Source organism: Neovison vison, chromosome 4 (genome assembly GCF_020171115.1).
Source record: "Neovison vison isolate M4711 chromosome 4, ASM_NN_V1, whole genome shotgun sequence".
NCBI classification, from domain to species: Eukaryota; Metazoa; Chordata; class Mammalia; order Carnivora; family Mustelidae; genus Neogale; species Neogale vison.
The window spans coordinates 202,877,799-202,893,506 of NC_058094.1; the positions used below are offsets into that span (position 1 = coordinate 202,877,799).

General features: G+C 41.5%; 1 protein-coding gene across 1 annotated transcript in view; it reads right to left on the reverse strand.

The window, feature by feature from the left end:
* Window positions 1-340: 340 nt before the first annotated feature.
* Window positions 341-15,708, reverse strand: part of AASS (aminoadipate-semialdehyde synthase) — a 53,324-nt gene continuing 37,956 nt past the window's right edge. The window contains exons 16-24 of the mRNA XM_044246461.1: window positions 14,667-14,777; window positions 14,464-14,572; window positions 12,706-12,846; window positions 7,141-7,308; window positions 5,599-5,694; window positions 3,717-3,832; window positions 2,941-3,029; window positions 2,272-2,448; window positions 341-1,103 (exon numbers count right to left, since the gene is read on the reverse strand). Of these exons, the coding sequence (XP_044102396.1) occupies window positions 985-1,103; window positions 2,272-2,448; window positions 2,941-3,029; window positions 3,717-3,832; window positions 5,599-5,694; window positions 7,141-7,308; window positions 12,706-12,846; window positions 14,464-14,572; window positions 14,667-14,777 (1,126 nt within the window). The 3' untranslated portion in view covers window positions 341-984. The remainder of the gene's footprint in view (window positions 1,104-2,271; window positions 2,449-2,940; window positions 3,030-3,716; window positions 3,833-5,598; window positions 5,695-7,140; window positions 7,309-12,705; window positions 12,847-14,463; window positions 14,573-14,666; window positions 14,778-15,708) is intronic.

Here is a 15,708-nt window from a genome sequence, read left to right on the forward strand (position 1 = left end):
TATATAGAAACATAATCAATTTTGTACATTACTCTTGTGTTCTGCAACTTTGCTGAATTCACATATTGGTTCTAATGTTTTCTTAAAGTATTCTTTTGGATTTTCTCTGTATAGGATTATACCATCTGCAAACAGAGATAGTTTTATTTCTTCCCTCCAAATCTGGATGTAATTGTATTTCATCTTCTTGCCTAACTGCCCTGGCTAGACCCTCCGGTACAAGTTGAGTAGAAGTGCCAACAGCTTCATTTTCTTGTTTCTGATTTCAAGGGGAAATCTTTCAGTCTTTAAGTAAGTTATGATGCGGACTATGAGTTTTTCATAGATGTATTTCATCAGGTTGAAAAAGCTCCTTTCAATTCCTAGTTTATTGAGTCCTTTTTAATACAACAGGGTGTTAAATTTTGTTAAATGCTTTTTCTGCCCCTAATGAGGTGATCATGTGGACTCTGAATTAATCCTATTTCCTTTTCCAAACACTCAAGAGAAAACTATAAAAAATGTCATTTACTAAATAAATCATAATTTTACCGAAAAAACATAAAACAGAATTATTGCAAAGGCTTATAAGATGGGTAATCTAAGAGTATCTAACTGAATCCATTTGAAAAATACAAAAATATAACTGTGTGAAAAAATTTTTCTTACTAAAAAGAGAAAAGTTTATCTGCTGATCATAGGAAAATATATTCTTATAAGAAAAAAGTTGCACAATAAATTAACATACAGCACAATCACCACTTTTGCATACACAGGAAAAAATACATGTAGAATTATTAAAGTTTTCTGGTAATTACTGGCATCTCCTGCTCCAGATGTTTTCATATTAAAATAGAGACTTATATTTTAAAAACATCATTGTATTGACTGACTCAAAAAATATCAAGCTTTGTATTTCAAAGTAGCACATTAGCAAGTAGGTTTGTGGCACAAATGTTCAGAGCTATGTTGCCTGGGAAGATAAAAACAAGATAGAATTCTTAATTACAGTTTGATTGTGCTCTGTGTTGTATATATAATGCCTTCTGCTTTAATTCGCTCCAATATTGGTCCATAGATGTCCTTTGAAAAGGGCCCCATCAGGCCTTTAGCTTTAATTTCACCTAGAAGAAAATAAATTTGTAGTTACCATTTTAGAGGTATTATTGAGGTTCATTTCCACAGCAAGAGTCTCCATACCACAAACAGGGAAAGGTATTAACTGTAGATTGAAAGCAGAGCTGGACTAAGGGAGAGTATCGGAATTTGTATTTAACTGTATTAACTATTGCCAAGATGATCAGAGAATCAAGTGTAGTAAGAAAGAAAAGTAAACCTAACTTATCTGCTTTATTTGCTGATGCTTTAAAAAAAAAAAAGGCAAAACACCAACAGAATGAATTAAAATCAATCTGATTATCTCGGCACAGGCTTTTGTCAAGATGACTGAAACAGAAAGTCTGAGTACTTTCCTTAAAGCCCATGATGACCTCACCCCTCATCACCTCTTTACTCTGGTTCCTCAATAACTAAGCTATTCAATCGTTTAATCAATATAAGGTCATTTAATTTGATATTAGCTGATATGCTATTGTAGATACATTTTTTTCAGTATTTCACATTTAGTTGCCTGATGTTGTTACTCCCCTCACACACTCACAAGGGCCAAAAGAAGGATTATACTCAGAGGTAATGCTTAAAAGGTACAGATGACCTTAAGGGGAGAGGCAAGAGTTGAAATTTGAATTCACTTCATTCAAAATATTTACTGAGTGCTGATAACATACTGAGAAATGAAGATTAATAAAACATGGTCTGTATTTCTGGGGATCTGGAAGCAAATACCCTCTGCTCTTTCAGTGTTAGCACCCCTAAAATATGAAGGGAAATGAAGGGAAGAAAGGAAGAGTTACCATTGCCTGGGGAATCATGTATGTTGTAGGAGCTTTATGTATTATTTCACTTCAGCATCACAAAAAAACCCCATAAACTATGAATTTGGATGACAATCCCCATTTTAAAGACAAGGGAGCTCTAGAGCTCAGCTATGCTGAGTAATTTGCACTGCATCACGCTGCCATCTTGTGAATGAACTAAGCCAAAAATGGGTAGAACTCTAAAACCCATGGCTTTTAATCACCATCAGGTGACCTCCCAATCAAATTAAACTTCTGAGACAGCTCACTTTTAGTGAACACCAGTCTCATACTCAAGAGTAATTATTTGATATCCAGGCACTGAATGACTTGGAGATGAATGGAGACAGAGTCAGATCTCCAAAAAAGAACTTACCATCAAGTAACATTTTGGCTGCCATGGCAGTGGGTAACCCCACAGTTTTAGCCATGGCTGAAAAGCCATTGATGTCTCCATAAACCACAAGATCGATAGTTTTATTTTCCAAATGTCCAGAAGGATGTCTGATTCCAAAACTGTCTCTCATCACAATCATATCTTTCTCTCCAGGGCCTTAAAATGAATAAACAGACATTCTTAAATGTCATTATCGTTACAACTCCAATAATGAAATTCATCTGCTCCTACCCTTCTGCTCCCATCATATGTGGTCCTTAGACAATTATCTATATTGTTCTTTAGCCCAAAGGCCAAGAGAAAAACTCAAGAAATGGTAACTCTGGCCACGTTCCCTTGTCCAGGCTGGTATCACTGTTGCCTGGCTATAGACATGAAGGTGCCCACTCTTCCCCTCAAAATGTCCCTTCAGCATTTTCCTAATGCATTAAAAATATTTATTTGTTCCTTTCCTATATCCCCCAAGTTCATTCCTATTTGATAATTCTCTTATCCTTCCCTCAGGAAAAATAGCCCAAGTGTTCTTTCCCTCCTAGCATAGTTCCCCATCCTTAGAGCTTGGCTCCAGTCCTCCCCTCATATTCACTAGTGGCGCTGACTGCTTAGGATGCTGCTTCTGGGATGTGTGGCTAATACCCCACGGCCTACCATAGGAGAGTTTCCCGGCCAAATGCTTGGAGAGGGCATCCACCACAGACTCTGCTTGAGGGACTTGTTCATCCCCAAGTAAGCCCAACCTGAGAAGCACAAGAGGTAGCTGTGTTAGGTGAAGTCCTACACAAAATCCCACTTGGGAAGAAGAAGGGAGCTCTTGGGATGTTTATCCCGACAGGGAAGAATCACAAGATGACAGTCCAAGTTATAGGACTCTCCTCACTGTAAATAACAGTACAATAGTAATGTTTTAATCTTTAGAATCATCAGACACCGCCCCCCAAAGGCAGTGCTCCCTGGAGCTGAACTGACACACTATAAATCCACACTATTGTAAAACTTCTCATGAGATTAATTTGCAGGTTAGTTCTCCCACATTAAGAAGACCAGCATAAAGTGCCAAAGCTGTGTGAATGAACATTTTAAAGTAGTTGCAGAAGACTAGGAGAATCTCCTAAGGGAGAGAAAAAAACATCCCATCTTACTTGGGAACTGAGGAGTCAAGTGCCTCAAAAGAAGCATTTCCCAAGTTATAACTGCCACTGAAGTTCTCTCTTTATCTACTTTTTATCCCCACATGAACACAGTATATGCAGCAATCTCTCTACAACAGGCCAACATTAGAGCAGCAAATTAATCAAAGACATTGTAAAATGTCTGGTTCTATCTTGACCCTTTTTGACTAGAATGGGCTGAAAAATCATTGATCTTTGTACTGATACTGAAGGAATTCAGTATTTTTCTCTCTAAGTCGACTGGTGGGTACCTACCGCTCAGCAGCCTCCAGCTGGGTGTTGTCTCTTCCTAGTTTCTCAAAGACAGCTTCCTTGAGCACATCATGCTTGGAGGAGGGGGAAATCCCAACCAGATCACAAAGGAGTTCTTTCTGGTCATAAAAATAGAGATAAAATTCTAAGTTCCTAATAAATAATCAGTTGAGAAATTATTGTATTAAGACCTCTGTTCACAAAGGCACCTCAAACTTTAAATTAGAAATGACTAGAAATAGTAAACTGTAATACTTACACATACATACACACATGTCTACACACTCACCCATCAATAAACGATATTCCAAACAGTTTTCAGCAATGAAAATGGGTCATAACATGAAATCAATACTAAACAGGTGGCACCATATTGACCATCACGTCCTCTCCATTACTTTTTCACCCATTCTCCCTCACCTTCCAGTAGTCCATTTCGGTCAGGGTCAAGTGGAAGGGACTCATTGCTACAGTTGCCAGGAGCAACCAGAGTTCTTTTGTAGATTCAAGAGACGAGAAAGACCTTGCAGATAATAAAACCTCAAAGCAGTAACACTTAAGCTGTGGTCATAGCTTTTTCTACTTTCTAAATGAGACTTTTTTTCCAGGATTTCAAGGGGAAAAGTTATGCTCTTGATTAAAGAAAAACAAACTGGTTCACAGGCCAAATTTGGCTCGTCACCTGGTTTTGTAAAGAAAAATTTTATTAGAAGATAGCCATACTCATTTATGTATTTGTCTATGGCAGAATTGAGTACATATGACTCATGAAGCCTAATATATTTACAATCTAGTCCTTTACACACACACACAATGTTTCCTAGCTCCTATTCTAAAGGTTTTTTTTTTTTTTAATTTGTCAGGGATAGAGGGAGAGAGAGCGAGCGAGCACAGGCAGACAGAGAGGCAGGCAGAGGGAGAAGCAGGCTCCCTGCCGAGCAAGGAGCCCGATGTGGGACTCGATCCCAGGACGCCGAGATCATGACCCAAGCCGAAGGCAGCCGCTCAACCAACTGAGCCACCCAGGCGTCCCCCTAGCTCCTATTCTAAACTGTAGCTACCAAAATACTGTGACCACCCCCTAAGAACACCTGTAAAAACCCTCCCAATCCAGCTGCCTCGAACTCGGAATTCACTCTATAGATGTTTATTCACTCCTGTCCACCCTGTATATTTATGGAAGGTAAAAAGAACTGGAAGGCTCTCAGATACATGGAAAACTGAATCTAAAGCAATGGCTAGCAAGAATGCCAAAATTAGCAACACTGATCTTCTTCTCCTTGTAGTGAACTGCGGGCATTTCCACTGGAATATGGGCACATTGATTCAAGTTGGATGACCAACTATTAACAGTTAACAGTAGGGGAAGCTCCGCTTTACATTTAATTCCAAGTCTTCAAAGTCCCTTCCGACCTGGAGACTCTCAGATTTTAATGCAACACAAATACGGGCATCCATTCGATAACTGAAAACTCAAATTACTCATGGCCAAAAATGACCAATGGACAGAAGTGATGGGATTTGGGGATAGGGAGTCCAGTCTGTGATGCCGCCAATAGCTCTCCTGGGTTATCAGTTGTAGGAGGCCCCAGTGTACCTCCTGTCACTGGGTGACCACTGTGGTCGACAAGTGGCAGAGCCCAGAGCCCCAATCCATCTCTTCTCAAGGCTGAGGAAGGGAGCAGTCTAGTAGTACAAGCTGCTACAGGAAGTAAGCCCAGTCAGTGAGGCCCATGATCTCCGCCTCCTTCCACAACAAGGAAAGATAAAGGGTTTGGGAGGGTTAGGGTTTATCTAAGCCACAGGTACTTTTGCTAGTACAAACCCAAGTGCAAACCTGAACATTTCTGAAGAAGCACAAACATGTAATTCTGGAGTCACTCACCCAAGTGAGAGGGCTGGCCTCAGGTCGAAGGGCGGGAAATGCATCTCTATTTATAAGACCCAGTTTTACAAATCCATTCAAAGCTTTGGCATACCCCTAAAACAAGAATTATTAAGTAGAATGTGAAATATTTCCCTTCAAAGAAAAAAAATTTAGAAGTTTTATTGAAAAGAGGGACCTGTCCTTGTAATTCATATAAAAGACTGAAAGTAGTCATCTGACTTGCATGCTGGACGCAAACATCTCATGCTCAGACCAGAATCAAAAGTGTCACAGCAATTCTGCTGCTTTACGTAACAGCTCTTCGAAGACTCGGATCTTTACTTCTGTTTCTGGGCAACATGGGAGGGGTATTCCTGGCAGCAGAGATGCAAATGTCCTCCTGTATTATGTACTTCCAGTTCAGCAGAATAGTATTTAATAGAACAGTTCCCTCTCTTATAATGGAAGAAGGAGCTTGTACGAATATTATACTCCCCCAAACAGATAAGCTATTCTGCTGATTAGGAGCCACTATCCTAAAGCATAGACCAGGCAGGGTAAGAGGTAGGAATCAGAGAGCTTCTTCTGGAATCACATGAATGTGAGGGAGGGGAGTCAACTTGTGACCTTGAGAATGGTGAGAGAACCAATTTCTGTTGTTGTAAGCTACATGGTTTGCAGTAATTTGTTAAAACAGCTCTAGGAAACTACTACACTGATGGTCTTAAACTGGTCATACTTGTTACTACTCCTTTGTCATTAATCCTTAAATGTGTGGTGGACATTTGTGCTTATGCTCCAAGAATCTACACCCCATTTTGTGGTAAAAACATTTTAGATTTTCTCTGGGTAAAATGATGCTGACTACATCTTCAGTTTTAGGGACATGAAACATAACACAAAAGCTAATTGGCATTTTTTTTTTTAAAGATTTTATTTATTTATTTGAGAGAGAGAGACAGTGAGAGAGAGCATGAGCGAGGAGAAGGTCAGAGAGCGAAGCAGACTCCCCATGGAGCTGGAAGCCTGATGTGGGACTCGATCCCGGGACTCCAGGATCACGCCCTGAGCCGAAGGCAGTCGTCCAACCAACTGAGCCACCCAGGCGTCCCGCTAATTGGCATTTTTTATCCCACTGACCTCACGGGCTAATGAGACAAAGATGGTTATTTTTAACCACACTCTCATTCTCACTGGATTTGAACCAAAGAGACTGGGGTTGCTGCCATCACCGTGCCATCACGTAGAGCCTGGGACTGAGGTCAGCACTCAAAGGAAGAGATAAGAGTCTCCATGAGGTCACCTGACCCCAATCTTACTCCACCTGAAGGGGACCCTTCACCTCCCCCGCCCCCGTGGCCCAACTCCTCATTAGTCAAAAGCTCTCTTTTGGCTCAGGCCTTCCTGAGTTGTCTCCTAAAACCTTCACTCAAAAAGAGTCTTGAGAAAACAGACTCCAACCTGGTTTATTATCTTTTTTTGATTACCAAGATAAATTAAGCGTACATATCACTTACATCAAAGCAGGAAACATGTTTCATCTCAAATACGGCTGCTTACCTTGTATCTCAGCGTCCCCCGCAGCAAAGTGTGAGCTGATGGAATGCCATATATCTCAGCGTATTTTGTACTGTCTCTGTTAGGATAGCCTTCCAAATTCAACCCGGGGAAATAATCCATGGGAGTAACCGCATCAAGAAAGGAGATGCCCCCTGCAACATTCACAACCTGAAGAACAAAGGAAAGGCACAGTGGGGTTACAACACTGTGCTCCCTTCGGGACTTAACCTGGATTACTAGGATAAAAAATAAATCAACATTTTAAAAGAAAGCAACAGAAGATTTGAGGAAAAAAAAAGCTAATGAAACTACCATAATGGACAATCCATACTCAAGCTATTTCACTAACGATTCAGAAGGCCATGATTCTCCCAAGCTCTAAAATCTGACTTATATCTGGTAAGATGGCATTGAATTATGTCTCATTAGGGGTTTGCTTTTAAATAAACAATAAGCTCAAAGAAACAGACACATTTAAGAAGCTGTGCTCGGGTAACAGTGGCATCTTCACTTCATTCTCCACTTACACAGCCCTCTGAATGCTGTCTGTCGGGCACCGGTCTTGTACATTTCTGTCACAGCTCACATTAACGGGACACCTACCACCTATGTGCCAGGATCACACTCATTGTGGAGGGAAGGAGAGTGATGAAGTTGCAATCTCTGTCTTCACCCCTTCCTTCATCCACTGAACACACATTTACTGAATGTCCACCAAGTGCCAGCTGGGCCGGAGCAAGCGCAAGGAGCTCGCAGCCTAGACTAGCCAGCCTACAGGCGTACGCGGGGGATGGCAGAGGAAGAGACGTCCCCTTACAGGAAAGACAGCACAGGAACAGACCGCGAAACTCAAAGTTAAGTGCTACCCATGGTCTTACGGCTGCTGAGAAGTCAATTCCCAAGCTCTTCTGATTTCTCAGTAATCCTCTGACTCACTCCCTCCCCAATCTCACACTCAAAAGGCACCGAAGCGTGTTTTTCCCTTTGAGTCTGATGAAAGGACTAAAGTGTTCTTTGGGTGTGTGAGGTTTATGAGATGATGGAAAACATCTTCGTGAGATCAAATCAGGGCTGAGAATCTGGGGGCTGCTGGCAGAACTGGGTTTGTCCCTCCTGCACCCCTGGAAACAGCTTCTGACCACATGTCTGCAGCTGCACAGAAACACCCACGGGAGTATTCTAGAAGCTCAATCCCATGAGCCCTGGAGCTTATGTATAGATGCGTTCTGCGAGTGCCTTGTCCTGAGAGAGGAAAAGGAAAGGGCTGTGGAGGTGGCTGCAGGCCCAGGAGGGGTTAGGCCTTGGTGGCATGTCTGCCGTTAAAGGCTTAGGTTTGCAGAGCACCAAGCCCCACTACAACTCCAGGAGGGAGAAGCCAAAGGACGCCAAGGGCTTCTCATTTAACTTTCTTAGGAAACTCTGCTGGACTGCACAGTGAACATTTCCAGTGGGACCATTTCTGCCCTAGTGCTTTCACACTCATCTCTTCTATCAGAATAGTAAAATTAAAAAAAAATCTAGCAAGAAGGCAAACGTTAACTTTTAGGGTCTCCACATACATCTCACTTCTAGAACTCATGGCAATTCTAAAGTTTGCTTATTTGTTTGTTTTTTACTTTTTAGGAAATAGTTTTAAAGAAAAATTCAGTAGAGACTACTATATTCCAGCACCTTACTAATCAGAAATAAATCAGCTGTTTCTTAAGTTTATCATGAGATCCTTGGAAGAAAAGAGGGAAATACCAGCTGAACAGTAATGATTCATTTCGAGATTGACAGCTGCCAAAACAACTTGTCCCCCAAATTACTGGGTAATCACCGTCATCTGGCATCAATACAGAGTTCAATACAGAGATACAAAACAATTAATACAGAGATACGTGGTATATCATGGGGTTCACAAATAAGCCCTATCCTGTTTACTATTTTATTAATGGTTTGGATGAAGAAAGACATATTTATTTATTTGGCAGACAATATGCAGTTTTTTCTGACTCGACAGTGGCTCATTCCCAACACCCACTGTCAGCAGAAACAGTGGCCCATTACCCACTGCGGCCACAGGCTGCCCTAAGTCCAACTCTTCCCACACCCACACGCCTCCCGGCCACTGACTGACAGTAAGCTTGATTGATAAACTGACAAAACATTTAAATACAGGAAATACAGGAAATACAGGACTCATTCTGTGCCTGGTGCCTTATATACAATACCTTTAGTTCACACAAACCCATTTTTCAAAGGCGGAAACTGGGAGTCCCCCAGAGGAGGATTTGAACCTGGTCTGACTCCAATGTCCATGTGCTTTCTACTAGACCATACTGTCCCCTAATTGTGCTTATTTGTGTATCAGGATTTTGAGAAGGCTACTCGTTGACCAGGTGTGGCATTCCAGATCACGACACCAGTGACACACCTGCAAACTGCACTCAAAATGCACTGCAGGCAATGGAGAGCAGCGGCTCTTCCTACAGAGGGCTGGGCGCTGCCCGGGTAGGGGCCGGCAATGGGAAGAAAGCTACAAAACCTATCTCAGAGTTGTGTTTTCAGAGCAAGCAGGACCCGCAGAGTATTTGTTTTACCAGGAGTGGCTTGGAAGAGGAGGCTGAAGGGGATGATGGCCAAGTTCTTGCCACATCGCTCCTCGGTGCCACCAATGTCCCACTACCCTTGGAGAGGACAGAACTAAAATACGTGGAAGGGAATCCTAGTTGCTAGAAACACCATCAGAAGTTAGAAGTTAAAAATGGTGCCAGTGGCTGGAACAATGAGCTACATCCCAGATCACAGGCTACAGCCTGAGTTGCTGGAAAAGTTTAAGCCTTCAACTTTAAACAGAAACCAGAGAGGTCACCTGACCCTCCATCCCTGAATCATATGCTGCTCCTTGGCGGGGGTGACAGCGGCAGCGGGATGGACGGACAAGAATACAAGAGAAGCTTTAAGAAGTTTAACTATCTGGGTTGGGAGACAGACAGATGCACTTGAATTACTGAGCGAATAATACAGCATCCGGAAGCTTCTTACACACATACAAAGTGTAGGAGTCTGGACAAAAGAATAGTGAATGGGGGCTGGAGTGGTCAGGAAAAGCTGCATCCACAAGAGGGAACTCGAGTGGGACCTTGAAAAAAGTATCGTTTTAGCAAAGAAAAGCAAAGCGTCGTGTTTTCTCTCAGCCTCCTCCGCAGTGTCAGGGAGATGCAAAAAGCATTCCTTTTTTTACAAAAGGAGTTTGGGATAAAAGGGAGAAACTTCAAATTCAATACACACAACTTCTGCTGCCTGAAAATAACCTCTTGCTTCTCCTGAGTACTCACCACTATCGATGTCTTTCCATAGCTAATTTCTGCTGGAGACTTACGCCCTGCCGGAGAACCCGCTGTTGGGCAGACTGCCATCTGTGGGAGCCCAGCGGCCCCACTGCAAGGACCCCACACAGCCTGATCTTCAGACAAGGAACCCAAAGCTAAGAGAGATTCACAGATGGTTCTAGTGCCACCCAGCTGGTCATGGTAGAGTCAGAGCACAAGGCCAGGCCCACTAACATCAAAGCTCCTACTCTTCCTCCCACACAGGCTGCACTCTGCTGACCCTTCCATGCTTATCCCCTTCTCATTGATACGGCTTCCTGAAAACAAGCATTTGCCCGATGCAAGCAAGACTGTTCCCTGCATTCACATGTTAGTGTACACCCAACATGGGCTAGTCTCTTTTGCAGGACAGCTGACAGGAAGGAGATGAAGCAGGAGCTGAAAGCAGGAAGATGCTGCTACCCGTGACAGGAGGCAGGCAGTGGGTCTAAAGATGTGCTTTGCAGAACATCAAGTCTGTTTCAGGCCCAAACCTTCATGATTCTTAGAACTGGAGAACTGAGTGGGATATCAGTAGCCACATCAGGAGTTAGTGCCCAGTGGACCTTTACCATTGCCTGGGCTTTGGTGGTGCCATGAGGGATGTCAGCACTTGGACCAGCGCTCAGGGGTCCTGGTTCGTATCCTGAAACACATGCAGGTCTTTCCAGCATCAGTGTCCTGCCTGTTTGCTCGTGTTTTAAGTGCAGCCGGATACGGTCCTCCAGTCGCTAAATCAGCTCTTCTCAAATTCAGCTGCACAGCAGAATCATTTGGAGAGTTTCTGAAGATCCCCAAACCTAGGCAAATCAGCATCTCTGGGGATGGGCCCAGTCCTCATTATTTTCTAAACTGCTGGTGAGTCCAATTTGCAGTTAAGGCTACAACATACACTCTATGCATTGTAAACACAGAAGACCATGCCTGATAAGAACGTTCACTTTGTGTCTTGAGAACTTCTTTCGACTTACTCCTTTGAACACAAAATACGTTTAAATTCAGATACACTGGGAATTAATAATACTGCTGCTTGAATAATCTTTGTAAGGCACACAGCTGATCCCATCCTGCACCACTCCCTGCAGGGCTAGGGAGAGGTGAGGTGCCCAGAGCACAACATTTCAAGAGAAGCTGACAGTCCAGTTACACGTGTTCTTCAGGGGAATCCTTCCTTACAGCTACGAGCATGAACTAGGAAGGCAAACTGAGTGCTCTGGGCCCCACCTGTGCCACCTGTGGTCTCGGGGACTGTGGCTGAGTTAGCCATGCTTCCTTCGCTTCCTATTGAGTTGGCCAGGCCATCCACTGGGCGGTCGCAAGGATCAAATGCAGTTGGCGCTCAGCAGCAGGGAGGCAGTGTCCCTGCCCCGCCGGCACCTGCTTACCCTCCCAGACTGAGCACGTCTCCTGCTGCCAACTTTCTCCCCCAGCCCCGCCAAGGTCACATCAACTGCTCTCTCCTTCGTATCCCGTGGCACTTTAGCTCCCTCTAGAACTTCTCCCACTGGACCTTAGCCGTTTATCCCACTGCGTCTTACCTCCCATGAGGTAATCTGGTAAAAGAGAAAACACTTTGGGATTAGTCAGACCTGGGTTTGAATCCCAGCTGAATGTCTGAGCATTCTCTTTGAGCCATGGCTTCCTGACCGCAAAATGATGACAATAACACTGAATGCCAAGGGCTCTTATATTCTGGCACGTAGCAGCTGGGAAAGAAAGTTAGCTTCTTTCCCTGATCCACTAAACCCTCCATTCCAAGAGCCACCCCCCTTCCAGCTATGAGTCCTTCGAGGTCAAGGACTTCGTTCAGCGTGCCCACCTTTGGCACCTTGCACTTAGTAGGAACTCGGCGCATATTTAGGACCCAGTAAGTGTTTGTCCTGCTGAAAGAAATCACAAGACAACCTGTATTTATACATGCAGACAAGCTGAGATGTATAAATCAGATGAGATGAGAAGTAAATTTTCAAACTGCAGGAAGAAGTTGGAAGAAGGCGAAGAAGAAAGAATGAACATAGGCTTTGCTGGGAACAGCCGGCAGACCACACTAACTGGAACAGACAAGACCCACAGGGAAACATTGGTGGAGGAGAGAACGGAGGACACAGCACAGCCAATACCAAAGGCCTTGGTTTCCGGGAGGATGAGTCTGGACTTTCTGAGACAGTTACTGCAGGTGTGCATCTCTAAAGCTTTGTTGGTAATCCTGTACCTTTCCATTGAGCAGGTAAGTGGCAGGCTGCGTTATATTCATCAGAACTCCCACTGGACTCCAGCTGAATTTGTATCTCAAAGGATTGTCTGAATGTTCAGGGGCTGGAAGCCCACCACAGTAGGAAATGTAAGATTCAATCTGAAAATAGGGATGAAAGACAATGACAGAAATGGGATAAATGAGGTGAACTTGCTGCGTTTTTTCCCTGACATTTACAAAGGCTTTCAAAAGCCTTTCTTAAAGCCTTTAACCCTTCCTTAAAGCCAAACTCTATTTATTAAGTCAGTTATATTTATATATATAAATATACATATCTGTGTATATATGCTGTATATGTGTGTATATATACATAAAATCTTTAAAAATTTTGTAAATATTTAAAAAAAATTTTTAAATCCACTGGAGATTATGACTAATATTTTGCTAGTTAAAAATCCAACTATGAATTCAATTCTGCTTGGTCAGTTCCTCCTGACTTTTGTGTTCAAATGATACATTTGATTATAATTTTTTATATATTTGTAATATGTAGGTATAAATAATATTAGTAAAGAATTAATACACAATATAATTAATCTTTATATAAAATATAATTCTAATTAACTTGATTCTATATGTGATTGCATACATGTTACATATATATAACCTAAAGTATTTAATCTGACTCACCACATTTTCCTTCTCCCATCCAAGTACTAACCAGGCCCGACCCTGCTTATGTATAAAAGATACTTTATATACCAAAGACTGAAAATACTCCAAAGAATTTTTCCCACTTTTAAAAGTTAAGCCTTTATCCATTCATGGATGAAGAAGATATGGTATATATATACAACGGAATACCACTTAGCCATCCAAAAAATCAAGAAAGAAAGAAAGAAAGAAATCTTGCCATTGCAATCTTGCCATTGCAATTGCCATTTGCAAGGACATGGATGGAGCTAGAGGGTATTATGCTAAGCGAAACAAGTCAGCCAGAGAAAGACAATTACCATATGATCTCACTCATATAGGGCATTTAAGAAACAAAACAAATCATAGGGGAAGAGAGGGAAAAATAAAACAAGACAAAATCAGAGAGGGAGACTAACCATAAGAGACTCTTGACTATAGGATTAAGAGTTTGCTGGGGGGAGGAGTGTGGAGGGATGGATGGGGTTGCTAGAGGGGAGGGGGGTGGGGGGATGGGTAACTGGGGGATGGGCATTAAGGACGGCATGTGATGTAATGAGCACTGGGTATTATATAAAACTAATGAATCACTGAACTCTACCTCTGAAACTAATAATATACTTTATGTTAATTAGCTGAATTTAAATTTTAAAATAATTAAAAATAATAAAAAACAAATCAAGTGGGAAAAAAATAAAAATGATTGTTCTTAAGGCTACTTTAAAAAAGAATTAAAAAATAAAAATCAAACCTTACTATCTCCAAAAGCTGTCTAAAATCTTTCATTAAAACAAATGTTATAGTAGCATCTATTTCTCAAAAAATCTATTGTTAAGCCTTGGACACTGTTTTACCATATAGATATTTCTGCAGTTAAAGGATTTTAATAGAAATTTCTAGTCAAAGTATGAGTTAGAATATAGCAGCTTCCTTAATTAAAATTATAAGGAGACTATTCTGTACACAAAAATCTGGACCTTTAAGTATTTTCCTAAATGGAAAGTATTTAGTATTTAGTATTTTAGAAAGTATCTAGTACTTAGTATTTTCCTAAATGGACCTTTGGGTGTAAATTGGGCTCACCGTGGCTCCCACTTCCTTGGCCTTATCTATAGTTTCCATTGCCAGCATATGATCAAGACCAGGGTCCAATCCCAGTTCACCAATGACTGTGATGCCAGCATCTTCCACACTACAACAGGCAAGAAGGGGAGGGAGGAAAAAGTTGGATATAAAATAAAAATAATGCCATGGAGCTACTTTGCTGAAAATGACTTGAAACTTACCTCTTTTCTAATTCTTTTAGTGCTGGTGTGATGTAGCTTGCGGTGATCATGTTAACTTTGCTTGTGATGCATGCCTTCGCCACAAGAGGATGCAATGCGTAAGGCAACAAGCTTAAAAACAGAGAAACTAATCAGAAACTTCCCCAACCCTACCTTTCCAAAGTATCTTGAATTGAACTAAAGCTGAGACATCACTCTGATTATTCTCTCTAAGTGACCAATGACTCTTTGAGAACTACAGAATAAATTCATCCTGTTATCACATTTAAAACCCTCCCCAATTTGACCTTCATCTAATTTTTCCATTATTCTCCCTCTATCTTCTTCATAAACCATATATGGGAACCAAAGAAGTTACCATAATTCTCCACTCACAGTCTGTACTTTTCCAGCTCTGGAACTTTACTATCACTGTACCTTCTACATGGAATATTATGTCCACCGACTCACCCCCATCCAGGTCATACCCTACTTAAAGAAATGTCTGAAAAGGCATCTCCACCAAGAAGCTCTCCCAGATTTCCCCAAAGCCAGATATTCTTCTGCATTCATTCAGCTATTTCTTTGCAACATTTAATGGAATTTATTCCATTCATCCTTATATTTCTATGATTTTCTGTCTTGGTTCCCCTACTAAAAGAGAAGGTTCCTTTTCTTTTTCTTCCATATTTCCCAAATGGTTATCAGGTTGATTAAACTAAGTCAAAGTGACCCATATGTACACTACAGAGTAGAATCTAAGAAAGTCCAAAAAAGCAAATAAGCTTTAATGGTACTGACCGGTATAAAAGCTATCAAAATGGTTAGAAATCTATATGCTAAACAAAAAATGAAACCGTGTTCAAAATTTAACTTCAATTCGGTTTTCTTAAAGTCTGCTTTGGCATTTTAATTTGGCACTAGGACTACACAATCACAAAAAATGAATTTCCATAAATGTTAATATAAATGAATATAAATGAATACATTCATGTTCTATCCAAGGAATAATAAAACATCCTGTCAACTGCATAACAATATTCAAGTTCTACGAGCTTCATAG